The 27,635-nt window shown below is 42.2% G+C and overlaps 1 protein-coding gene across 4 annotated transcripts in view; it reads right to left on the minus strand.

Moving 5' to 3' along the window:
* The window catches only part of KLF7 (KLF transcription factor 7), a gene marked incomplete at both ends in the record, with an annotated part of 92,285 nt that overhangs the window by 40,427 nt on the left and 24,223 nt on the right, over window positions 1-27,635 (minus strand). For 2 of the 4 annotated variants that reach the window (XM_081096212.1, XM_081096211.1), the window contains one exon: window positions 3,672-4,302. In XM_081096212.1, coding sequence (XP_080952338.1) covers window positions 3,672-4,302 — 631 coding nt within the window. Of the gene's footprint in view, window positions 1-3,668; window positions 4,303-27,635 lie in introns of all 4 variants that reach the window. The other 2 variants (XM_081096210.1, XM_081096213.1) reach the window with 2 other exon arrangements.

Here is a 27,635-nt window from a genome sequence, read left to right on the forward strand (position 1 = left end):
AAGTTTAAAGGATTCAGCATCCTCAAAAACCAACCAAAGGGTTTGGGGTGCAGGGGGGAGCATACCTTTCTTTTCCAGCTCAGTAAATTCTAAATTCTAGCTATATAAAGATTAAATGAATAACACTTTAAAAATTCCTCAATGCAAGCAATCCCAGCTTACTAACAAAGTATTGTCTTTCTTATGCATAGACAGAGACCTACACATTATTTTATTTCATTTTTGCAACTGTCTCCTTTTCAATATATGAATTTATAAAAGATACATATATATATGTATATATATATATATATATATGTATATATATACACACACTCTAGAGAACAAAATGCCAATATTTCCCCTATTTCTCTTGAATAGTTTTCTCATTTTTTTTTTCTGTCCCCAAACACTTCCCCAACTGAAAGATAAGGAAATCTTTTCACTGAATTAAAGTGAGCCCTGTGTTAAAACAACTTGCCTGAATCCAACCAGAACCCATTTTTTTAAACTGTATTTCAACCTTAGGTCAGCCGCTCTCCCCAGCCCACTCACTCATATCAGCAGACTCTTCCTGAATTCCCATCACCATATACCTTTGCCCTCGAGCTTTTACTAGTCCATTTCCTTGATATGCTTGCACTTAATTTGATTCCATCCTTCATGCTTTCTCCATTATTCTTAGTTCATCCACACCACATAAATTATCACCTTTGTTTGCAGTTCCCCATGTGCCCCATTCACACCAATTCCAAATAAATACTTCTGATTCTCATCCACTTAATCCAAATTAATTCATATTCCCTCTCCCCATCCCTCGTCCCCACCTCTGCCTCTCTCCTGTCTGTTTCTCTTTCATACAGCAGCTACTTTTCCCTCCATGCTTGGCTTGGGGATGCCAGGCAATTGCTTCCTGTGTTGTCTTAGAAAAGCCCTGGTCACATTAGTGACAACGTCAATGGCCAATGCTTGCATGTCCAGGCTCACCCTCCACAACCAGTGTCTATGAACATCACCAGCCCCACACAGAAAGTGCAGGCGTGAGGACAGAAAAGCTTCTTGCTCTTTGCCTATATTTTACTTTGGCTAAGTGACTTAAAGTTGCGGGGCTTTATTTTCATGCAATCATCACTAATCAACATCAACAGCAATAGTAACATCTACAACTAACCATATGCTATCTATAATAATAAAAGCATAATATGCACATCAACCGAACACTGAACAGCAGAACGACCGTCCGGATGACTGTCCTGTCCTGACAAAGCCGAGCTGCGAGGGCTGAGGCAGCCGGGGCTCCACAGGGCTACTCTTGCACGAATTTCGTGCATCATGCCTCTAGTCTTTTAATAAGCTTTTACAAGTATTTTGCACATAGTTTCCAACTTAATCCTCAAAGCAATCTAGGAGGTGAACACAGCTGTTCCCATCTTCCAGATAAAGAAGATGAGACTCAGTAAAGATAAATAACTTATCCAGGTCCTAAATCCAGGAAGTGGTAGAGCCAGAGCTCAAAGCCAAGTCCACCTGCCTACAAAGCCCTGCTCTCAACCATTCTGCACCGCTGCCTTTCCAGTAATGCGTGGGGCCTCCGCGGGCGACTTCCCGACGTGGAGACCTCTGTGGGCATAGGTGCTGGGGAACACATGAGCTCCACCTTGATGATCACCGAGCACACAATGCCCCCCAAACAAAGCACCAAATGACACAACACTCCAAAGAGTTGTCCTTCTGACACATCTTTTGGGAAGAAGGGGTTAAAAAAAGAAAAAAATGCTCTGGGCTCCCTCCCCAAAAGGAATCTCTGCTTCCCCAGAGCTGTCCAGCCACCACACAAGGCAGGACGTAGCCTGTCTTACTGTCAATAATTCAGAAATGTGTCCACCAGCATGCATTCCACAACCCAAACAAAACTGGACATTCTCACCTCATCCTGCTTTCTCTAGTTTCCTGTGGGGAGCGGGAGATGAGTCACGACTGAAGTCTGGAACACTGCAATGGCTTGTCATTGCTTTACTCATTGACTTGAGAAAGAAACGACCTTCAGGACAACATCAGGGAGAAATAACGCTGACAACAGCAAGCCTTAGCCTTGGTGTACGTGGAGTGGAGAACGTGAACCCAAACTCTGATGGGAAACTGTGAGTGGGACTCTGCACCTGAGCCCCAGGACGCAGAAGTGATGTTAGGAGACCTTCCCATGAACCGAGCAAGGGCCACGGGGAACTGAGTACAGAATTGGAGGAGTGCATGCCTAAGTCCAGTGCGCAGAGGAAGCACTGTCAGCCCTCACCCTCCCATGGGAATACTGTAATTCCGTGGTTCAAAACAGTGATTTCTTCTAGTCACATTATACACCTCTATTCAGGAAAGTTCCTCTGTACTGAACAAAGGCATTCCACAGGCCCCAGGACAGTAGAGCTGACAGGGGCTTTAAGAGTCAGATTATATGACAGATGTGGACAATGAGGCCCATGAGGCAAAGGGACACATTCACTGAGCGAGTAAGTGGCAGAGTTAAAACTAGAACCCAGGTTTTCTGCTTTTCCAGCCAATGAACTTTGCACTGCACATCCCCTTGGTGGCACAGCCCACAAGCCACCAGAGCACCAGAAAGACAAGCGGTAGCCCCGAAAGAACTCTCGCCAGACACCTCCTAACTTAGATGTATCCCTCACTTCTCTCCAACAATACTTATCCTGTTGCTTAGACATTTGGAGGGCTCCCTGTTCAACTTATACTGTGCAAGCAGTAGGCAAAGACCATACAGGCAAATACACTGCCAAGGACTCATTTAAAACCCACCACCGACAGTAATTGCTCCAAGGATGCTAACGCCAAGAAGAGACCCCAGCCCTACACTTCCATCTCAAAGCAGAGAACAAAGACCAGTTCCAAGGGAAGCGCCAATGTCAGCCTTTTCTCAGTAAATCCCACTCTTCCAAATTATCCCATTTGCTCCAAAGATCAATCTGATTCCTGGGAGTCACTACACAAGTCTTGAGGAAAATACGGAGTCCTTCGGTCCCCGCCCGCCCCCACCACACACATAGCAATGTAATCACTTCAGCAACTCCTCGGTAACAAGCTCATTAAAAAGCCATTCCGCCATCTCTCCATAAAGCATGCGCCAGAGAACAATGCAAAAGAGGAGATGCCAATTAATTATAGAATGATCGCATCTAATGAACTCTGAAACCCTCCTGCTGTTGGTGACTTTGATGAAACATCAGGGATGCTGGGCAAAGAGGGAAGGGGGACACCCCAGCTACCTTGTTTAACTGTGAATTCTTTTGACTGTACCTCCTCGGATTCCGGGGTTGATCGAACGGCAGAACTACGCTCACAAAACAATGGAAAGTGTCAGAGAGAGACAAGCGCGTGTGTCACGGAGGGCTGTGAGTCACTACGAGGGCAGGGCCCCGCTCTGGCATCCTGGGAACTGTTTGATCCTATGCTGCGGGGGGCATGGCCTCTGAACGGATCTCACAGCCCGCGAGGGACACACCCGTGTGCTGTGCTCAGGGCAACCGCACATCTTAAGGCAACAAGTGAGTCCTGTGCGTCCCCACCCAGGCCCTCCTGCCTCTATCACCTCCTCGTTGGCAGGGATGAACAGAGAGAAGCCCTTCCCACCAGGAGGCTAAGGGAGGAAAAAGAAGAAGCCACGTGCGGCCGACTTGTACCACTACCTGTGTGAGTCCTCTGGTGGGCCTTTAAGTGGGAGCTTTTTGTATAAACTTTCCGGCACCCGTTAAACTGACAGCGGTGAACCCTCTTCTTGTTTTCGGGGCATGCCTCGGCCCCGACCCCTCCTTGTTCACTGTCGCTCTGTCCACTCTTAACTGTCCCAGCTGCCGCCACGGCTGCCGCCGCCGTCGCCACCCCTCCCACCTTGACCGAGCTGAGCGCAGCCTTCTTGGCCACCAGTTTCAACGTCACTGTGCCATCCACGGCTGAGAGAGTCTGTGAGGTTTTGACCAGATGGCGGCTGAGCTCAGGGGACGATGGGGGCGTTAATGAGGTCACTGCGTTGAGCTGGGCCTGGTTGACGGCTGTGTAGCTGTCCAGAGAAGAGCTGGTTGGCTGGAGACTGAGGCAGGTCTCCGAGAGCAACTTGTCCCGAGAGAGCAAAATGTCCACGGCCGAGCTCTTCTCGCAGATGGCCGCTTCCACGGGGAGCAGCAGGGGGTCTAAGCGCCGGAAGCTCTCCTCGATGCACGGGGGAGGAGAAGCCCGCAGGAAACAGTCCAAGTCCTCACCAAAGGTCTCCGAGATCCTCCTGGGCTCCGTCTGCAGGTAGCGTTCCAATTCAAGGCATGTCTGCAGGAGGGGGAGAGAAACAGCTATCAGAGGCAAAGAACACCAGGAGGCCACGTGCTGACAGGCACAGGAGGCAGATTCGGGAAGACCCAGAGAAGGGTTTCATGGCTCCGATGTGGAATTCTCCTACTGACAGGTACGACCTTGTTATTCACTCCCTGAGTACTCCTGAAGGGTTCAGAGGGTCACATTCTAGGAGTTCAACTGCTAGAACTGATGGGAAACTCGAGGCCGGGAAGGGCCATCTCACACCATCAAGATCTCAGAGAACATTCAATGTTAAAATGACCTCCTGCCCCACAGTCCAACTCAGCAGATGAGATACTCCGTAGGAGCTCCCATCTAAGCACGAAGCAAAAGAATCAGACAAGGTTTTCATACCAAGACAAGGCTCCCCACAGTGCAATTTCGTTTCTCTACTAGATGAGCAAACCACAAAACTAAGCCACTTTCCAACTTGCTCTGAAAAACAAAGCGTGTCCACCCAAACCAAGGGGTGACCTAAGCCACAAGCAGCCGACGTCAAGGACGGCCTGGAACATGGACTGCCTAACCATCAGGAATGAATACTGTTGTAAAAGAATGCCTTTGTAACACCTTTGATGTACAAGACAAAACCCCGTGTTTACAGGAAGTTGTTAAAAATACAATTGCTACCTGTTTTGTAGCAAGGAGCAGGAGTCCATTACCATGGTTTAACATCTCTATGTGATCAAAACAAGTTCAAACACAGCTATTTGACTTGTCAATGATAAAACCCCATCTAATTTCAACATAAAGCTTCCACCTGGTAAAGAAATAGAGAAAAGGGAACAAGAAGTTCCGAATTTCAACAAATCTTCATCCCTGGTACACGTGGGTCTTTGCAAGATGGTGGAAGCATTTTTATGGCAAAAATGGGTATTTACATTTCTGGTCTAAAAGCTCTCCTCACTTAAAAATCCTAGTCTGCCAGAATCTTGTATAAAACCATGGTGCTAACTTACACCAGCTCAATTTGTCCTAACTCCTGAACTGCAACAAAGAAATACCGATGGCAAGTTTAAAATGTGACTAGCTCTTAATTTACTGCCTCCATAGAGCTTCTATGTTTTCAACCCATGTTCTGATTCTAGGCTTTTATTCTGTTCAGAATATATTTTAATGATATACCTAGCTGTGTTGTATCTGTCAAAGATTTTACTGTGGTGACATTTCAAAAGATTGGTTTTGTAATCAACCTCGGGTAAAACTCTGCATTACTGAATAAGAAAAACAGATTTTTAGCTATGATTCACCTCTGGGTCTCACTACTGGTTTTTAATAGTATAAACTAATGACTGGCTCCAGTCTTCATTCAACACTCAAGTCACAAGTGTTCATTCAACTACAGTGTCCACAGCAAGGTGCGAGGTTCTCTCTGTGTCAGGAGACAGTAGTAAGTCCATGTGATGCAGGGACAGAATAAACAACTACAAGCTAAAAATGACATGAGTTTACAAAGCAAGGTGATAGCAAGTAACATAAAGTGTGGTGATAAGTTCTTAGAGGATGAATGGGCAAGGAATTCTACACTCTAGCATGTGGAGGTATTAATCAAGGAAAGCTTATTGGAAAAGTAACGTTTGATTCTATTTTATTTATTAAGCAATAGCTCTCGCCAGTAGCTTCCGACCACTTTATATTTGAAAACAGCACTACCACCTTCTCAGGCTAGAAATCTGCATTATCCTCACTTGCCCCTTTTCTGAATTCCATGTCTCAAAAATTGCCCTTTCCTTTTTCTATCTCATTGCTGGAAGTTATAACTTTATTCTTTCTAGTATTAAAGCCCTCAGTGCTAGCTCCAGTCAGTTCACTTCTGAATTAAAAGATCTTCCTCCTGAAACTTCCCTTAAACCTCCCCTTCTCTTTTCAAACCATCACCTCCCAAGCACAGTGTCTGGCACTCGACAGGTACATAATGACTATTAAACAAACATAAAATCAACTTTACTTTACTCGGATCTACACAAAGCCATCCGCTGACATCCTATCCTGGACCATGCTGACGCTAGCAGTCCTAGAAATGGTCACCAATACACGTGTTCTGGGACAACTATAGTGCTTCTTCAGCTCTGCCCAAAGGGCAGAACCAGACCTTTGAGACACAGGTATGTTCCAGGTGAAAATCAGCTGAATCGTGAGTTATAAGCGGTACTTGAGGCAGTTCCCTGCCTCACATGCAAGTACTTATTTTATATCCCCAGCCACCACTGTCTATAGATAGAGCTTTTGTATGCCATGTCCTCTTATATACTTTGTAGCTCAAATATTTGAAAGTCACTAGATATTGCTGTGATTGTTAGAAAGCTCATATTGCTTCATGTTCAGAGTTCTGATGAACTGAGATATTCTCAACACATTTACATACTCTTCTGGGAGGATTAAAAAAATAACCTATCTGCCCTCGCTGGTTTGGCTCAGTGGATAGAGCGTCGGCCTGGGGACTGAAGGGTCCCAGGTTAGGTTCCAGTCAAGGGTACATACCCGGGTTGTGGGCTCGATCCCCAGTAGGGGGCATGCAGGAGGCAGTCAATCAGTGATTCTCTCTCATCATTAATGTTTCTATCTCTCTCTCCCTCTTCCTTCCTCTCTGAAATCAATAAAAATATATTTAAAAAATAATAATAACCTACCCAGTACGCTCTACTTTGAGTCCCTGGTGAACATGGGTCACACTAATGATCTCAGTATGAAGGAAAATCTGGACCACTTATAAGAGGCTGTCACTTGCAATCCTAATACAGGGCATTCTTATTAAAGCTAAGGATTAGAAAAGCATGAGTAACCATTAGGATGTGCTGGATAGCCCTCTGAAATCACTGTGGAATAATTTTTGTTTTGAGAAATCTGCTTGTAATATCTGCTAGAGATATAGCTTAGATAGAGAAGATCTGTCCATCAGAAACCCATCAAAAATGTTGGAGATTAAAATGTTAAGAACGAGGAGGGTTTTAATGTTAGATTGTTTCTAAGCCAAAAAATAAGTTTGTCTCCAATGTTCTTTTTTTAATGATTATAAGAACTCCCTTAAGAAATGCCTGATGAAACAGCCTAAGTGCCCATCAGCAGATGAGTGGATTAGAAAACTGTGGTACATATACACAATGGAATACTATGCTGCGGTAAAAAAAAAAAAGGAACTCTTGCCTTTTGCAACAGCATGGATGGAACTGGAGAGCATTATGCTAAGTGAAATAAGCCAGTCAGAGAAAGATAAATACCACATGATCTCACTCATTTGTGGATAATAGAGAACAACATAGACTGATGAAAAGGGACAGACCCAAAGACTGAGAAACAGCGATCAGGCTATCAATCCCCAGAAGGAAAGTAGGGGAGGGCGGGGGTAAGGGGAAGAGATCAACCGAAGGACTTGTATACATGTATATAAGCCAAACCAATGGACATGGACAACGGGGGGATGGGAGCATGAGTTTGTGTGGGGGGGGGGAGGTTGGGGGTTAAAGGGGGGGGATGAGGACACATTTGTAATACCTTAACTAATAATAATAAAAAAAAAATTAAAAAAAAAGAAATGCCTGATGTTTAATTAGAATTTTAGACATCATTATTTATACATAGATTTTAATATACCCACACAGAGGTATACATAGAAATAAATGTGTATATACATATATGAGTCTATATACATCTATTGCCTACTTCTGTCTACAAGCAAAGGTACCCCCACAAGCAATGAGAACACCTGGCACCATGATCTTGGTTTCTAAATGTCATTATCCAATAAAGGAAACAGGACTCCTTGGAGAAATAGTTGATTCAAAGGCTGGGACAAAGACTAGAAAAGATGAGCCTAGACTATGTTGTGATATATGTCAAAGAGAGTCAGAAGCCAACTTGAAGGATCTCTGAATGGCCAAATCTGGACAATTTGAACAACAACAACAACAAAAAGAATGATGGCAATAATGGATGCTCACCAATGGAATAAAATGAATATCTGTGAGTTCATAGTGATATAAATAAATAATAGGATAAATAAACAGATAAAGAAGGGCCAGCTCCTCGTTACAGTAAAATTACAATTAATAAACATAGAAGGAAGGATAGATATAGAAAAATCTCCAATAGGCAAACAACAAAGTAATAATGACTACAGGCAAGAATCAACAATGGATGTTAAAATTAGTAGATGGCAATATAATGAGAAACAAGGTATTTGCCTGGTCTCAACATGTATCTCCCAACAAATTATTAATTAAAAAGATAAAAAAAATAATTTTACAGTAGAGAAACCTGGCATGTGCCACCTTAACCATAGGATCAAAGTTGGCAGCACTAGTAATAAGAAACATTTATGTCATGCATCCCGGACATGATAGGCTGTCAAGGGCACAATGTTTTTCTGTGTCATTCCTGCTAAAAATAAATAACCTCAACCTAATCATGAGAAAACATCAGACCAATCCAAACTGAGGGGCATTTTACAAAATAACTAGCCAGTACTCTTTAGAAGTATCAAGGTCATGACGAACAAGGGGAGACTGAGAAGCTGTCACAGATTGAAGGAGACAGACATAACAACGAAATGCAATGAGCCCCAGCCTGGGTCCTGGATTTTAAAAAGGACGTTGGTGGGGAGAATATGCATTTCAAATAAAGTGTACAGATTGGTTAATGGTATCGTATTAATAGCAGTTTCTTGGTTCTGATCATTATGCTTTGGTTATGTAACATTAGGGGAAGCTGAGCCACGTGTAGATGGAACCGTATGCACTATTTTTGCCACTTCTCTGTAAGTCTAAATAATTTCAAAAGAGAGAGAAAGAAAGAGAAGAAAACAACCCAAGAGCAAACGAGGAGCATCTCCAGATGGTAAATTTGGATAGAGAATTCAAATGTTTGTCTACCAAAACCAACACTCTCAACAAACTCAGATCAGAGCTGGCACATCTCAATGACAAATATGTCTAGTACCATACCTTGGAGAAAGGAGGCTTCCCTCAGCTCCCAGCCTCACCTAACAACACAACTAAATGCTTGAGCCACTGGCTCAACCTCCACCCCCTCCAAAATCCTTTAGAGTCAGCAATGGGAAGGAAATGTGCCCAGTACAAAGTGATCTTCTTAGTGAATCACAGATGAGCTTTCTGAAGGCTTTCTGATATCTTAACTTTGAAATGCATGGTTTCTTCTCCCAATTTCCTAACAAATATCACATGAAATTAGTTTTAAAATGATCATCCTTAAATCTTTTTAAATACCTTCTCCATTTTGTTCATAGCCTTATTACTAGTTGAAATGCTTATTAAAAGAGAAAATTCCTCCTTTCCCCCACTAATCCATCTTTATTACTTTCAACAATAAAGATAAATTTTTTTAAAAAGAGAGATAATCCTTGGACTTGTATGCATACATATAAGCCAAACCAAGGGACACAGACAACAGGGGGATGAGAGCATCAGTCGGGGGGGGGGGGGGGAGGTTGGGGGTTAGTGGTGGGATGAGGACACATTTGTAATACCTTAACCAATAAAGAAATTAAAGATTTAAATAAATAAATAAATAAATAAATAAATAAATAAATAAATAAGAGATAATCCAAGACCTAGTTTAAAAAAAGAAAAGAAAAAAAGTTCAAACCTATTACTGTCAGGCCTACTACTTCCATGATAGGTTACAAAGTCAGAAGTTGATGGAGAACAGGATAGCCCAAGTCTTGTAGCACAAATTAAGTTCACCAAAATCTCCCTGCTGTTGGCAAAAGGTAGTTACTTTCACGGAATCAACAGATATGTAAGAAATTAGGTCATATAGGGGCATGATGATGCCAAGAGTACAAAAATGATTTTCGTTCAACCTATCCTTATCCCATCATAAATTACTTGAAATTTGCCAGTCATTTTCATTCCGAGTTCAACATAAAGTCTATCTCTTGCAAGAAGCCTGGTCTAGAAAAAAAAATGGAATTAAGAAAATACACTGACTGCCAAGTGTTGAAAGCCACCCCTCTTCAATCCTGGACAAATAAACAGAATCTCCAAAATGAATCTAAGAGGCCATAAACTGGTGATATGGCTGGTTTATTAAGATCATGATCTCCTTAAAAGCAATGATCATAGTAGTTATACCACGTGAGTTCTCAAACAGTAAAAACTATCATTTAGAGCTAAACTTGTACCTGTGTTATCTCAGATGACAGAGCTGTCTCAGTGTCTGAACTGGCATAGAGTTGTAAGAGTTAGAACTTTTTGGAAAAAAAAAATGAGCTGGAATCACCTCATAACCCATTCCATCACCACCACTGTAATTATATCTATGTTCGGTTGGGCAGACTCTAGTCCAGGTTCCTCAATGCCATCCCTCTAAAACCAAGTGTTTAGACACAAAATATTCTAGGTTTTTATTTCTGTGTTTTTTCATTTTATTAGAAGACAGTCATTGGTCCAATATTGTTGCCACCACTTAATAATACTGCCCTGAGTAATTATTTTAAGTCTTTGGATCCATGTATACTTGAGTTGGTGAGTCACAAAAATAAATAAATAAATAAATAAATAAATAAATAAATAAATAAATGACATTGCATTTTGCTAATGTGTCCTCCCCCCCCCCGCACCCCCCCTCCCCCCCGGATAATACAGCGCCACTGAAATAAAATGCCACCCTATGCTTGTAATCAACTATTAGTCATTTGTGGTCCCTTTAGCCAGCTGCCCTTAATCCCAGATATTTCACCTATTTCATTCACCTAAAATACCCAAGAGTTAAAAGTGCAAAGAGAAAACAAATTGGAGAAAGAACACAGATGCAAATTTATGGGGAAATACAGCTTCCCACTTCATGGGAATTTTCAAAGCCATACTTCTTCTGAGATGAGACCTTGACCTGGTGGTGATGATGAGAATACTGATGATGCTGATGATGCTTTTCCCAGTGAGGAAGGGGTGCTCTTGGGTTCCCAGAAAGAATGCTCACCCAAGTAACTGCACACACAGGTGCACTGCACGTGGCTGCCCATGGGAGCCCCTTCCTGACATTTATTATGTGTGGTTTTGTCACGTGCTATTAACCATGGTGCCATAGTCCCCAGAGAGTATGAAGCACAGAAACAGGGAGATGAATCTCTTACCTTTCTCCTGGGAGTGTCCCAAAGCTTAATTAGTCTTTTATGCTTTGAAATCTTCATATACATCCCAGAGTAAAAATTTCAACTGACACAAACTACTGGTAGTAGGTAGCTGGGCTTCTTTTTAAAAGTGATCTTCTAAAATACTCATCCTTTTCTAATTTAAAATCTTTATTTCTGTGACCTCTGACATCAACGTGGAAACCGCTGTAAGATTGCAAAGATTGGTATTTATGGGAACTGTATGATTTAATTTTCCTCCCAAGGATGATATGATGTAATGGTTCTGACACATTTCTCATCTTTTAGATTCGAATTGAAAGATGGGAAAGGAAGTAAACTAAATGGCCAGAGAGTTCTGGTACCATTTTTTTCAAGGGTTGCAGGAGGGGAGAGAAGCCCTATGATTCATAAGCTCAGTAAGCCCATGGAAGAACCTCAGACACCAAGCACTTAAACTTTGATGCCCATCTTCCGAGGTTTCAACATTTCAAAACAGGTTTGAGAAGGAGAATCTAACACTGAACCTAACTCAGGGCAGCGAGTATATATGAACCAGTGACAACAATCAATTTTGTAAGCTCTAGAAGGTGATTCCTGTAAAAATTTTAAATAAATATTTACTTTTTCTTGGCTTTCACTGCCAAAGAATATTAGGGTGGAAGGTTAGGAGAGAATGAATTCAGTCTAGAAAATGTGGGTAAGCAATATATGGGATAAGTGAAAATCTCTTACTGCAACTCTTAGCTATTAGGTTAAGAAACACACACCATCGATAGCACACCCCAGAGGTGCAGGAGGATTACACATCACTCAGAACTGCTGTGGTCTGCAAAATAACCACAGCACTGGAACCGCCAAGATCGCATTCCTTTCCACTGCTTCTCACATCAACCACTTCCTGGAGCTGAAACCCAATTGAATATTTTTCTCTAGTAATTTGTACATTCTAAGAGACAATGCTGTGAAAATTAACTGAATCCTAAATAAACGTGAACGTTGGGGAATTTCTACTGAAACCTCTTCAGGGTTTCTCCTCCCCAAACTATTCCAACATAATGGAAAATATTTGTTTGTATATACAGGGTGTCCTCCCAAAATGTATGCACACTATAAAGGTAGTGTTTATTAAAATACATGTCATTTTCTTTTCTTATTGTCTAAAGTTTTAAATATGTCTCCTTTTTCCATGCTTGAACCGCCTCCCAGCCATCCCCACCCCAGGCAAGCCCCCACCACCCCAATATCTATGTCCATTAGTTATGGTAATATGCATGCATACAAGTCCTTTGATTGCTCTCTCCGCCCACTCGCCTTCCATTTGTCTCTGGATCTATTCTTGTTCATCAAATTATGTTGATCATTATATCCCACATATGAGTGAGACCATGTGGTATTTATATTTCTCCAACTGGCTTACTTTGCTTAGCACAATGCTCTCCAGTTCCATCCATGCTGTTGCAAATGGTAAAAGTTCCTTCTTTTTTAGAGCGGCGTAGTATTCCATTGTGTAGATGTACCACAGTTTTTTAATCCACTCATCTGCTGATGGGCACTTAGGCTGTTTCCAAATCTTAGCTATTGTAAATTGTGCCTCTATGAACATAGGGGTGCATATATCCTTTCTGATTGGTGTTTCTGGTTTCTTAGGATATAGTCCTAGAAGTGGAATTACTGGGTCAAATGGGAGTTCCATTTTTAACTTTTTGAGGAAACTCCATACTGTCTTCCACAGTGGCTGCACCAGTGTGCATTCCCACCAGCAGAACAAGAGGGTTCCTTTTTCTCCACATCCTCACCAGCACTTGTCGTTTGTTGATCTGTTGATGATAGCCATTCTGACAGGTGTGAGATGGTATCTCACTGTTGTTTTGATTTGCATCTCTTGGATGATTAGTGACTTTGAGCATGTTTTCATATGTCACTCGGCCTTCTGTATGTTCTGTTTCAAAAAGTGTCTATTTAGGTCCTTTGCCCATTTTTTTATTGGATCATTTATCTTCATTTTGTTAAGCTGTATGAGTTCTCAGTAAATTTTGGAGATTAAACCCTTATCTGAAATATCCTTGGCAAATATGTTCTCCCATGCAGTGGGCTTTCTTATTGTTTTGTTGATGGTTTCTTTTGCTGTACAGAAGCTTTTTCTTTTGATGTAGTCCCACTTGTTTATTTTCTCCTTAGTCTCCATTACCCTAGGGCAGTGATGGCGAACCTTTTGAGCTCAGCATGTCAGCATTTTGAAAAACCCTAACTTAACTCTGGTTCTGTGTCACATATAGAAATTTTTTGATATTTGCAACCATAGTAAAACAAAGATTTATATTTTTGATATTTATTTTATATATTTAAATGCCATTTAACAAAGAAAAATCAACCAAAAAAATGAGTTCGCGTGTCAGAGGTTCACCATCACTGCCCTGGGAGCTTTGTCTGTAAAGATATTGCTACGACATGTGTCTGTTATTTTGCTGCCTACGGAGTCTTGTAGGATTTTTATGGTTTCCCGTCTCACATTTAAGTCCTTTATCCATTTTGAGTTTGTTTTTGTGTATGGTGTAAGTTGGTGATCTAGTTTCATTATTTTTGCATGTATCTGATCAAATTTCCCAACACCATTTATTGAAGAGACTGTCTTGACTTCATTGTATGCTCTTGCCTCCTTTGTCAAATATTAATTGAGCATAATGGCTTAGGTTGATTTCTGGGCTTTCTGTTCTGTTCCGTTGGTCTATATGTCTGTTCTTGTGCCAGTACCAGGAAGTTTTGAGAACCGTGGCTTGGTAATATAGCTTGATATCTGGTATTGTGATTCCTCCAACTTTGTTCTTCTTTCTCAGAATTGCTGTGACTACTCGAAGTCTTTTTTATTCCAGATGAATTTTTGGAGAGTTTGTTCTAGATCTTTAAAGTATGCAGTTGGTATTTTAATGGGGATTGCATTGAATCTGTAGATTGCTTTGGCAGTGTGGACATTTTAATGATGTTGATTCTACCAATCCATGAACATGGTATGTTCTTCCATTTGTTTATGTCTTTCTCTACCTCTTTTTTCAATGTTCTGTAGTTTTCCGAGTATAGGTATTTTGCCTCCTTAGTTAAGTTTATTCCTAGGTATCTTAATTATTTTGGTGCAATGGTAAACGGAATTGGGTTGGTGTGTTTTTTTCATTTCTCTTTCTGTGAGTTCATTATTGGTGTGTAAAAGGCCATGCATTTCTGGGTGTTAATTTTGTATCCTGCTACGTTGCCAAATTCATTTATTAGGTCTAGTAGTTTTTTTATGGAGTCTTTGGGGTTTTCTATGAATAGTATCATGTCATCTGTGAATAAGGACAGTTTTATTTCTTCTTTTCTAATTTGGATGCCTTTTATTTCTTCTTCTTGCCTGATCGCTATGGCTAGCACTTCTAGTACTATATTGAACAGGAGTGGTGAAAGAGGGCATCCCTGTCTTGTTCCCGTTCTTGGGGGAAATGAGTTTAGTTTTTTCCCATTGAGTATGATGTTGGCTGTAGGTTTGTCATATAAGGCTTTTATTATGTTGAGGTATGACCCTTCTATTCCTCTTTGCTGGGAGTCTTTATCAAGAAAGGATGTTGGAAAATACATTTCATTTTCAATATGTAATAGAATCTGCAGCTATCAGCTGTTAAGGTGTATAGGTTTTTTGGGACACCCTATATATTTTTCCTTGGGGAGGTGGGGAGGGAAGGAGACAAGATTAGAGGCCTGGGAAGAGGGTGATGTCTTTGAAGTAAGTGGCCTCAAAAACCCCTTTCACCTTCCAAGGATTCCTTAGTTGCAGCATATAAAAGGAATCCCCAAAACAACTCAAGTCTGAATTAAATGTTAAAGTAAGTTTTAAAGTCATGTAACCTGGACAGAGAGGGCGCCCAGGTCTTATGCTCCTTGAAAGAAGGCAATGGGCTCCCCCCACACTTCCATCCACTTGGAAAAGCACTGTCTTCCTTCACAGTGTCTGTGATCCTTAAAATTAACAGTCTCCACGTGGGACAAGATGGCTCATGCACTCAGAGGTCTTTGTATCTTGGTCCAGGGTTGTTTTTCCATATGTTACTTTTCAGAACATACCAATTTGAAAGCTATCACTCTGACCTCTACCCACAATTGCTGCACCTATCCTCCGTCAGCCCTGAAGAAGAGTTGCTCGCTGTTACATGGCCAGTTACTTGACATGTAACTAGATTCAATCTTCTGAGTGGTCAAGGGATGCCACTGCTCGTGTACAGCTGGTTCACATACTTGGGTCTGTTCTGCCTTATGTCCCAACTAAGCTTCTATTTATTTCAGGGGTGGGGAATCATTTTTCTGCAAAGGGCCATTTGGATACTTGTAGCATCATTTGATTGATACAATTCACATCATATAAATTTATGTTGCTATGAAAAAAGCTCCTAGACTTACTGAACTTCAAGTCCCACCTGCGATTGCCTTGGCAGGACCAGACCACATGATTTCGCAGGCCTTAAAAAGGGCCCACGGGATGGACGTTCCCCACCTGATTAGGTTGGACATACACCGGAGGAAATCCCATTTATTACTTTATAACTTGAAAATAAAAAGTTTCATTCGCTGTCCCTGCTTTGGTCATTGCACTTTCATAGGGCAAATTAAACCCATGCCTTAAGCGAAAAACCATCCTACACTAGAGCAAAGATCTAGATCTGGGCAGAAAGTGAGGCTGCAGACAGAAAGCAATGTAGAAGAGACACTCCTAAAGGATAAACCAATCCCTGTGCATGACGGTGCCAATCAGTCCTTGCCGGGGAAGGCGGGCACTCTGTCCTAGCAAGTCGTGAGAGCCCAGGGACCTGGGAGAAGGCCTCCCCTCTGAGGACTGATGGCTTCCCAAGAACAACAATGGCCCCTGACAGTTTTCCAGCTTCACCATTAATTTTCCATAAAGAGCAGTTTTCATGGGAGCGCTTGTGTGTCAGGCAGGGCCTGATGCTTCAGAAACCTGTAATTATTCTTGGCTCCCCACCCCCCACAGCCTCTGCACCTGTGTCAGTTCAAGGCACCAGCTGGCCATGCCTTGCCTCCTGCTTCTTAAGAGAGTGGGGAGAGGGGGACAGGGGACATTTCATTAAAAACCCAAACTCACATTACTTACCTCTTCTTCCAAAATGCAAAACCAAACCAAAAATTTTAAACTCACCATCTCATCCCTACCCCAACAGGTCTTGCCAAAGGAAACAAACAAATATTAATTGGCTAGAGAGCCTTCATTCAAACCAAAATTACTGAAAACACAGTAACAGGGAAAGGTCTGACAAGAGGTGATTAATCCTGTTTTACAACCTGCTCTTACTCACCCCCACCGGCTCCCGCTCCCGTTAACTTTGTACACACCCTCCCAGAACTCCCCAGGCCCTTTTGCATAGTGTGGCCAAGATGGGAACATGCCGAACCCATTACATCATCTCCCCTTCCTCTCCTAAATCACTTGCACAGCCTGGCTCAGGCTATTGGGATTTTTTTTTTTTTTAAGCAAACTCATTTCATTGACTCCCTTCTGAAACAATGTGATAGCCTTCGCAGTTGGGTTAATTGTTAATTAATATACCCTCCCCTCCAACTCCACGTGAAAATATATATACACATGAAATTGCTTTGATTACCCCAAGCACAGCTGTACACATACATGTACAATGTACAAACACACACACACTGAAAGTTTGAATTTACCAAAAACAACAGGTTCTAATCCCATTGGGGTCCTCAGTGGCAGATGCAATTTAGTGGCTGGTGCTCCCAGAGAATATTTTCCAAACAGAGAGTTTTCACCTTCCACTGTGGAATGTGAAAGACCATGTGGAGGGGGAGGGGTGTGCTAAGAGGAATGTTTGTCCTACTCCCCAGACTGTGTAAGATGGCAGCCAAACAAATAATGAAACCAAGACCTAGACCGCTTTTCCTGACGTGGATGTTTGTACATTTACTTAATTTGAGGGATCTGGAATTTCCTAGTCTTGAAGATGGCTGTGTGGGCGTGCTGCTGTGCTGCTAAGGAAATAGACTAGTCCTGTATACAGAGAGGTGCTGGAGGGGTAAGGTTATTGGCCCTGGAGCCAGAATGCCTGGGTCCAAACTCAGGCTATAAGACTTACTCAACCCCTGTGTGCCTCAGTTTCTTCACCTGTAAAATGAGATAACAACCTACCATGCAGGAGGGTGCAAGAGTTCAATCACTTGATATGTGCTAAGTGCTTGGAATAGGGCCTGCTACACTCACTGTGTATGTCGTAGCTCATATATAACTAGTGTAATTTTCATTACACATCCAAGAAGACAATAAGTATAAACAAATTTATCAAGGGCATAGAGAGGGAACATAAACAGTACCAAATAATTGTCAAAGTAAAGCAAAGATGTTGTATATAAAAGGTTTAGTAAGCAAGGAACTCTGGCTCCGTGACTTTCCTCCCTGGGATCAGGTTTTCTCATCTACCAGGCCCGTGGTTGGCAAACTGCGGCTCACGAGCTACATGCGGCTCTTTGGCCCCTTGAGTGTGGCTCTTCCTAAGCCTTAGGAGGACCCTAATTAAGTTAATAACAATGTACCTACCTATATAGTTTAAGTTTAAAAAGTTTGGCTCTCAAAAGAAATTTCAATCATTGTACTGTTGATATTTGGCTCTGCTGACTAATGAGTTTGCCAACCACTGTACCAGGCAAATGGGTTGGACTTCTAAGGAACCTATGAGTCTGGAGTTCTATAATGCCATGAAGTCGAAAAGTAAAGACTGCAAAGTGAGAACAGCTCACTCAGAACGGAACCAACACGTGGCTCTGCTGCCCTGTTGGGTGGTGAAAGGAAGAGGCGGGAGAACCTGGAAGAAGGTGGTCCATGGACCTTCCAACGCACAGGGGCCTCCCGGCCTCAATTATAAAGCCCAAGACACTCACTAATCCAAGTTAACAAGAGGCTATAAAACGAATTCTCTGGTTCATCATGGATATCAGCCTCCCCAGCAACTAAATGTAAATTTCACTAGGATGTGGGCTCTTCAAAGACACCTAGACTTATGGTCTGCCTCAAGCATTTTTCAAATGGATGATGGATGGATGGATGGATGGAGCAATGATCAAACAATCCAGTTGAAAAGTCACAGTGAGTACAATCCTAGTCAGGCAGGGGTCTAAGAGGATGATGAAAGCCAAAAATTCTTCCATTTTTACCAAAAGAACGTTAGAAACAATATGCATACATTTATTACCCACATGTCTTGTAGGAAACATCAGTATTTTAAGATTTAATTATAGGTGATATTTATCTATTATCTCTTCAGTGTTTTTCATTTGAAAAAAGTGTAACGCTTACTATCTGGCACAGGTCCAGTATTACAAACTGAGAGGAGACACATTTCGGTTCATAAACGACTATGGGGCAGCGCTGAGAATTTCCCAAAGTACTGACGACGGCCGTGTGGGTGTGCCACGTTAATTCCTATGTCGGGAGTAAGAGCCATTTCCTCACCCTAGAGAGTGACCTCCTCCCTTCTGCCACTTCCTCTGGCCTCCAGAAACCACCAGGAAGAGCAGCAATAAAGACAAGTGGACAAGATGTTATCTTCACCTCTCTCTGTTTTTACTGATCTTTAGAAAATAGGAAGGGAGAAAGAGAGATAGAAACATTAATGAAGAGAAACATAGATCGGGTGCCTCCAACACAGCCCCCACTGGGGATGTGGATTATGCCCGCAACCTGGGCATGTGCCCCACCCAGGAATCGAACTGGTGACCTCCTGGTGCATAGGTCGATGCTCAACATGCTTAACCATTGAGCCACACCAGCTGCGCTCATCTCTCATTTTTTACTGGTGAAAAGAAGTGACCTGGGAATCAGGTTCAATAGCCCCTGTTCCCACGCCACCTCTCCCCTCGCCACCAAACTACTGAACCCAAGCGGGAAGTTTGCTTTGTTCTCTGTAAAACGAGTGAGCTACACTCTCAAGACCCCTTCCAGCTCAAACTTCTTGCAGATAATCCTTAAATGACTTGTCATCACACTTACTTCCTTGCCATGGCAAATCAGATCCTCCAAGGTCTGGCCTAGGTTTCTTCAACTCTTTCCCCTCTCCCACTCAGACAAACCCACCACCAAGTTCCTCTCTCTCTCAGAGCCACAATGCCTTGTGCTCCTGCACCCCAGAATGCAGATCCCAGTTCACTGCATACTTCCTTTTAATCTGTTAAATTTGGGCTTAATTGTCATCAGTTCAGCATCCTTCTTTGACCTGTCTAGATAAAGTAGCCTGAACATTCTATTCATTCTCTAGCATACTACTTTACTTTGCTTGCTTTTTTAGTACTTACCAAGCCCTAGACGGAGCTAAATTATTTATTTGCTTGCATGTTTATTGTCTGTTTCCCTGGTAGGATGGAAGTTCCAGGAAAGGAGAGACCCAGACTTATGTACCAATGAATCTTTAGCACGCAGCACAATGCCTGGAAAAGGCATCCAGACCCTACTTAGTTGAATGAATAAATGGATCAATTGATTAATCAATCCAGGAATTCCAGAGAAGATGTTACTTGGTCTCTCCGCCAGGAAATTTATCCTAAAATGTCTACCTCACTGGGTCAAAAGGCTCAATCATCATTTCTCCTCAGTTCAAGTTTTAAAATTGAGGATGCACTTGCTGATTCATACTCTTCAGACAGGAGTAAAATGGAGCCTCTTCTCAAGACAAAGAGATTATTTTGGACCTCACACCTGCCCATTTCAAACAGATGCAAAGAGGGTGTTTCTTCTCGGCAGTCCATATTGCATCAGATGCCCTGAGTGTCAAGAAGATTAACAAAACCCACCCCTCTTCTGGCCTCCACACGAGGTGCTTATTAATCAGTATCCTAAGGGAATAAAGATAAAGGCTCAACCTACTTTATATCATTTATCGCCATTTCCATCACCCAAATGAACCTCCCTGAAAAAGGCAACTCTAGCCACTGGCCTCAGAAGCACTGGAGGGTCACATCAGTTTGGTCCCCAATATTAGCATCCCTACATTCATCATCCCTCAAATGAAAAGCCCGTTCAAATCCAAGTTCATCACAAACTTGTTTTCTGTTCTCTTAAATAGCCACACACTCTACTTACTGAGGTGAGGTCCTTGGAAATTCCTGTTTGGGCGCATTTTGGTGACTTTCCTATAAATTCCTAAACACAGAAGCATTTCTTTCCTCTGCATTTCCCTTTAAGAATTTTACATAAAAAGGCATCTCTACAGAGAGGTGCTATTTATTTCACAGATACTGAACCTCACACACTGAAAACTGGAAGTGAGCCAAAATCCAATTAAGAGAGTATGGCGTTTGAACTGGGCAAGAGTGGAGGTGGAAATACTGAATATAAGCTTTACGGTTTCATGTGTCTGTGTGTGTTTGTGTGAGTATGTATGTGTGTGGACATGTGCCTCTGACAATGAAATGTAGATTCTTTTTAAGGAATTTCGGATGCCTTTTTCTAAAACTGCCGCTGTCCCCTCTCCTGTTCATTATCAGGAATCTGCCACATGCTTGCTGGAAACGAAGAGGGAGAAAGGAAGAAAAGGTTTTCCATCATGTAAAGAAAAGCAAAATTGTGCGTGGCTATTTCTGAACCACATTACAACGATGTAGATTTCAAATTGACAATTTGATCCAACTTGCCAGGGACGAATCAGCGGCTGAGGCCCTGGAGTTTAGATTCCAGTAGCTCTGCCTACTTAACCTTCGGTGACTCAGCTGATATTGGATGACATGCACTTTGAGGCACACCAGACACTCACTGAAGAAGAGACACTAATTTGAATCATCACTGCCATCCCCTCTCCCCTTTGTTCCTGTCTGAACCAATTTCCATACAGTTTCAAAGAAATCATCAGCCCATGCAAAGGGGAAATCCCAATGGAACAAGAACTACATTAGCAGCATAAGGGGGAAAATCTAATTTCCAATCCAGTTGCTTTGTTGTTTCAACCTCCAAAGAAGCTTGCTACATATGCACAACATAAATTAAGATTTAAAACACTGCCATGATTTAAAATTAATAAAAACACTCATGGGGAAAAGGTGGTTCTTGGAACAAATCTCCTTACACAGTGAAGGTCAGGTCCACCAGAGCTTGTGGGTGGGCTGGATCTTTGAGGTCTCAATCATCTCGGCCAACATAATATTTTCGAACAGCATATACTCATTGAAACCAATGCACATGCTACTTAATAGCTTAGGGTAAAAGAATTCTCAGTCTCAGGCAGTATCCACATTAAGAATTCTTAAACTACCTTGCTGAAAGACCTCACTCAGATGTATTTTATTGGTCCAAATTAAGGATTCCTATTTGGCACAACAGGATATGCCAATGCGATTTCCTTGTGCCCTCACTTACTGGAATAAAACTCATGGCAAGACACCAGTGTGACTACATCATTAATTAACCTGAAGCACATACCGGAACATTGCTGCTAATAAAACTCCCCTATAAAGAAAACATGTTTTCTCTGCTGAGAATCCTGGAATGTGGGCCCCAGCAGAGCCAGTGCCTTAATTAAGGAGATATTTTGATGTGTCTAGATTTGAGATTGCCACAAAATTTGGCCTTATTTGGCTTGATCTTGAACAACTTGAGTTCTTGCATGTGTTTTAGGGGAAAAGAAAATGACATTCACACTCTCAGGATTTGCAAACAACTATGTGAATGAAAAGAGCACTTTTGCTAAGGGGAAAGGGTGTTTTCTTTATCTGGACTGTTCTTAAAAGCCCACTCTGGGCTCTCCCCTCACAATTCATTGAGTCAGAGCTCTATGGAAGCCTTCCACCCAGTTTCTCTAGAAAACAGGCTGACAGAATCAGGAACAAAGTCAATCAGAGCAGCCAGGTGAAACCTGGACTTTTCCAGTCCAAGCCATATGAAATGACATACTATTTTACTGAGAATTCTGTTGTGAAAAGCTCCTGAAAACGCTCATCAGTAATCTCAGAACCCCTCTGTGAGACCATCTAGGCTACAAGGATTAAAATCCTCATCCTATTTGTGAGGAACCCAACCTAGTAGAGAAAACTGGGTTTTCTACAGTTCTGTAGTCATCCTATCAATAATACCAGAAACAGAACCAAAAGTTTCTTGGCTACTAATAATGACGCTTTTTCTGGTCCAACTCTGCACCTTCCACCAGAGTCTCAAAACATTCTAAAAATTCAACAAACTCTCATCCCGCAGTAACCTTGAAGGAATAGGATTCCTGACAAAGGTTCAAGATCTTCCCAAACTGGAAACACTGCAATCAGTCCCAAACTTCAGTTCACAAGCTTTCCAGCTACATAGCTCTATGTAATTCTCCCAGGGAGACGGGGGCAAGTGCTCTTGGGTTAGCCAACACCCTTTATTAGGAGATTTTTGAGTTCTCCCTGGCTGTTCCATATCTTGTTGGGTTTTTTAAAAGCAAATAGGATTTCAGTCATTCCAACCTGTCAACATCAAGTGTAATCATTGAGGCAGAAATAAATAGAACTAGTGTCTTTTTTTTAAAGATAGGAACTGAGAAAATGCATAAGCACAGTTTACTGAAAGTTTAACTTTATTTATTTATTGGATTAATGCCAAAAATATGGAAACTAGAAGTGATATACCTTTTAAGAGGCATGATTTGAATCTGTTATACAACATTTTTAAAATTTACCTAACTTTAATAAACATAAAAATACAAATTTGATCAAACCAGATTCAATATTCCTCCTCCCGCATGCCCTTCAGAGGAGTAGTGGTTCTTGGCTCATTGTCAACGCCTGTATTAGCAATCATTCATCGCTTTGTTCCAATTCAAATGGAAAATGCAGCTAAAAAAGGGACATGGAAGGAATAGCAGTAGCAAGAGGAAAAAGGGGGGGAAAGCAGCATGGAAACAGGTGAATTGCAAGCATCCCATGCCTGTGGAAAAATCCTGGATGCCAATGGTTGGCTCTTATCAGGTAACACACCTCCAACAAAGGGAATCCATCAAATTCTGGGCAGCAGATCAGCTCATGGGCAAAATTGACACTTGGCCCTGTTCTCTACATGGAACATAAACATTAATTTTAAAGTGGTTTTGTCTATAATCATCTGGTAGTAACAACTGAAAAGGAACAATGGCCAGTGGGTGCAGATTACTGTGATTCAGAAAGGTGTGGTGGTGGAAGACCATCTTTGTTAAAAATCAAGTAAATTAGGCATTCCTTAGCTAACGTGATGAAGCTCTGCCTACTCAATCTTGGATATTAAAATCCTTCCACTTTGGGTACATAGGTATATAAAATCAAAGGCAGCGTGATGTCATGGAGACCACACAGATCAACCTCAGGGGGAATTTTACCAGCTCCTCCTACGTATTAACTTTGTGGCCTTCCTCAAGTCACTTCCTCTTTGGTCCTGGTTTCTTATGACCAAATCCTACTTGCCTAAGGGGAACAAGGCATGAAAAAGATGGAGTTTCCTACCCGATCACTCTGCTTATTATAGAAGTACCATGCCTCCAGGTATCTCAATTCCAGACTGTGGACTGCGGTTTCTGTCTAGTCTCCACGATACAAGACCACATGGTTGTCCTTGTGGTAGGCAGGAGGATGCTCTCCTCTAGAAGTTCGCAATGCCCTTCCTGATAAAACTAGGTTAGGATTCACAGACTCAAATTCCGACAGGGACTAGTTAACATGCATTAGTGAAACAGTCCAGGAATATGACAGCAGAGACTGGTGGGCTTGGTGAGAAACACAACCCACAGTTTTCCTATGACATTCCTTATGGAGGAGAGACCCAGCTGGAGGCAATCTTACACGACCCGCCCTGATATTAGTCTTCTGCTCAGCTACTCTAGCTCAGTACCATCCAGCTTGGATCCCTGCTCTGAAGAATCTCAAACAAGAAAGGGAAATTTGCAGGGACGGCACCATGAAATGTCAGGAGGAGGAAGTAAGCGCTCTGACAAATCTACAAGAGCCTGGAGGTCTGGCACCAAGTTTCAAACTTCCCCTGGGCTGAGCACACTGCCTGTCATAATCACGAGCTTCTCAATAAATACTCCCAAGTGAATTTTTTAAAAATCTCAATGAGGAGCCACTGTTACCTTTCATTACATGCTCTTCGCTGTGGCAAATGGACCAGACCAGTAGATCTGTCCAATAGGATAATGACCAGAGAGAAAGAACTCTGCCAGGAGAAGCAGATTATACTCACCTGAATTCTGTTGGCCTTTCAGGGACAGTACTGTATCTTATACGCCTTTTAAATTAATGTAACAATTATTTACTGAGCTTCTACTTTATATCAGACACTTTCCTTGGCACTTCAGGGAATCCTGGGGCTCAGTATCTGCCTACAAGGTGCATTGGCATACACACACACACACTGAGTGGTCAGATTATTATGACCAACCCATCAGTACTTCATTGACACTTCCAAAAATACTGAATATTGAAAACTTCCTAAGCAAATACTCAAGGTTTTATTATAATTATTATTATTTGCATAACTAATTCACTTCATTGTACTGATATACACACACACACACACGCACACACATACATCTATAATAATAAAAGCATAATATGCTAATTAGACTGGACGTCCTTCCGGGATGAAGCCAGGGCTGCAGCTGTGGGATCAAGGCAGCCATTGTGGCTGCGAGGGAGGGATCTAGGCAGCCACAGCTGAGAAGGCTACTCTTGCATGAGTTTCATGCATCGGGCCTCTAATATACATACACACACACACATACACACACACACAGGGGTAGAAATATATCCAATTAAAAATAACAGGGTATGTGAATGACTAATAACTAGAGTGAATAAAGTATTATGGCCACACACAGAAGAAACCAATTCACTGTCCTGGACAGGTCAGTGAAGGCCATGTGAAGATGTCACATTTGAGCCAGGCTTTTGCCTGCTAGAGAAAGAGAGCAGTCACGTTCTAGAAAGTGCATACGACATGAGCAATGGTGTGCACACATGAAAGCCTGCTATGTGCTTGGACATTCGGTGTTCTGCTGCATTGGCACATGTTACAGGGCAGCGGAAATGTATCCCCAGGGCCTAAAAAATGCCGAGTATTTCTGGCTGACAATAATGCTGTTGGCTTGCTCTTCGCTCAGCTTTACAAATAAACTTACTAAACAGAAGTCGCTTGTTTTTCTGAATAATAATAATAATAATAATAATAATCCAGGGAAAGATTAAGAGCTTAAAAGATACTAGTGAGCCCAGGGGTCAAATTAATGTTGCCAAGTAATATACCTGAACCTGAGTGTTTTAGAAAATCATCTCAGGTACTTTCCTTTTCACGTTTACATGCCTAATTTAAAACACACATACAACAAACTTAGAAATGAGAACAAAAGTAGAGATAAATGTAACTCCCAAAAAATATCTTAGCTAAAATGATGCTACTGAATCAAGCCCAGAATTAAACTTGGGCCTGAGTTTCCTGGGAGCCAGGGCAAAAAGCTCAATGAATTAAGAAATTCTCACCATCAAATAAAACAGTTCCTCAGAGATGGGTAGACGTGGGCACACCAGGTTTAAAGCAAAAGGAGGAGGAGGATGAAAAACCATAGAAGAGAAGAACAAAAGGAGGAAGGAAGGTCATTGAAAAAATAATATCTCCCACTTAAAAAAAAAAAAAAAAAAAGGTGAAATTGCCTCATTAAAAACAGTGCCTGGGTATGTTTTTCTCCTTTGTAGCCTCTCTCTGTTGATGTTTTTCTGGCTTTCCAAGCAAAGGAGAAACCTCACTCATTCCTGTAGACATGCATTTACGACCACATTCTCCCGGCCAATAACCCTCGGTGGCTCCTCAAGGGTGGATGTCAAGCAATTGGATCTGGTTATGAAGCTGCTGCTGCTACTGCTCAGGCTGAACAGTGCCGAGTTCAGCGAGGGCTCCAGGGCAGAGCCAATTCATTAAGGACAAGATGTGCAGGCACACTGACCTTTGGAAATCCAGCCCTGGTCCGGAAGCTTCCAGATTCAAAACAAAAGCTCCAGGGCTGGAAAGAGAGCTGGAGGAAGCACACTGGGAGCGCTGGGCCCATCCCCCACACATTCCCCGACACCGAGAGGCCCATAAAATCAATAGAGCAGCATTAACTCTGCAAAATCATAAGAGAGAGGGCTGTGCTCTCTGCCTGGGTGGAGAGGGAAGACATGGGCAGGCAGCTTGGCTCCAAGGGAAAAGGATGCTTCATTTAAGTCTTAACTCTGGAAGGCAACCTCCGTGTAAGCTTAACAGGGGAACCCGTTGTTGATAGTCTCCCATAAGAATCATGCCCTTGGTCGAGGCGTTGTCATCGTGGAAGAAAAGTACAGCTAAACCGAGCAAGCTCTGGATGGCAGAGAGTTGTTTATTGTAGACTTCCAAAAAGTCGTGCCAGGGGCTAACCCAAGGCAAAAGTTTGAAAGCCATCATACAAATCTGCAACGGTCATTTGTAGCCGCAAGTATTCTGTTGTTGCTAATTGTTCCTCTGCTTTCCTGAGTCCCCTCCCAAATACCAAAATGAACATCTGCAAATGTTTTCACCAGAAAAAGATATAGTGCTATTGCTCTGTGTGGGAAGCCTGGAAATGAAACCACCATCCTAACCTTTGTCCCTTCAGATTTGCCTAGGACTCCTCCCTCCCCCCCCCTTCCAGCTGAGTCAAGGCTTCCCTCTTCTAGGTGCTGTGACCCAATCCCATTGCTTCTGTCACCAAATCGGCACCACCACCAACTCTCACACACACCCAATAATGACCAGCGGTTCACTGCATCTTGCCCTTCTTCTGAAGATATGCCATGGTCTCTCTGGTATCCTGCCACCATCCCTCAGTAGTGCCAGTAGCTCCTTTAGGCTGTAAATCGGTAGACGTTAAAGGTAAACAGAGTCAGTTTTCAGATACATCTTAATGCAAAAATCTTTCCTCTAATCATACAAATCAAGCAACAGTCTTATCTTTATAAAATCCTCATTGTCTTCTGGCATTTGATTCTAGATAGATTAAGCATCCCTGGGCAAATCACACTTAGGCCAATTCAATCCATTTGCTGTTAAAAAAAAAAAAAAAGCATCATTCTTCCCAGAAAGTTTTTTCCTCTAGCCACATACCAAGCCAGAATCAGACGAACTTGGCCAGATAAATTTATTAATCTTATTTACTTCTCTCAGCAGGGAACAATGACGACTCACCAATAAATCCTG

The sequence above is a fragment of the Myotis nattereri genome (genome assembly GCF_964212035.1).
Source record: "Myotis nattereri genome assembly, chromosome: 7".
In the NCBI taxonomy this organism is placed as follows: domain Eukaryota; kingdom Metazoa; phylum Chordata; class Mammalia; order Chiroptera; family Vespertilionidae; genus Myotis; species Myotis nattereri.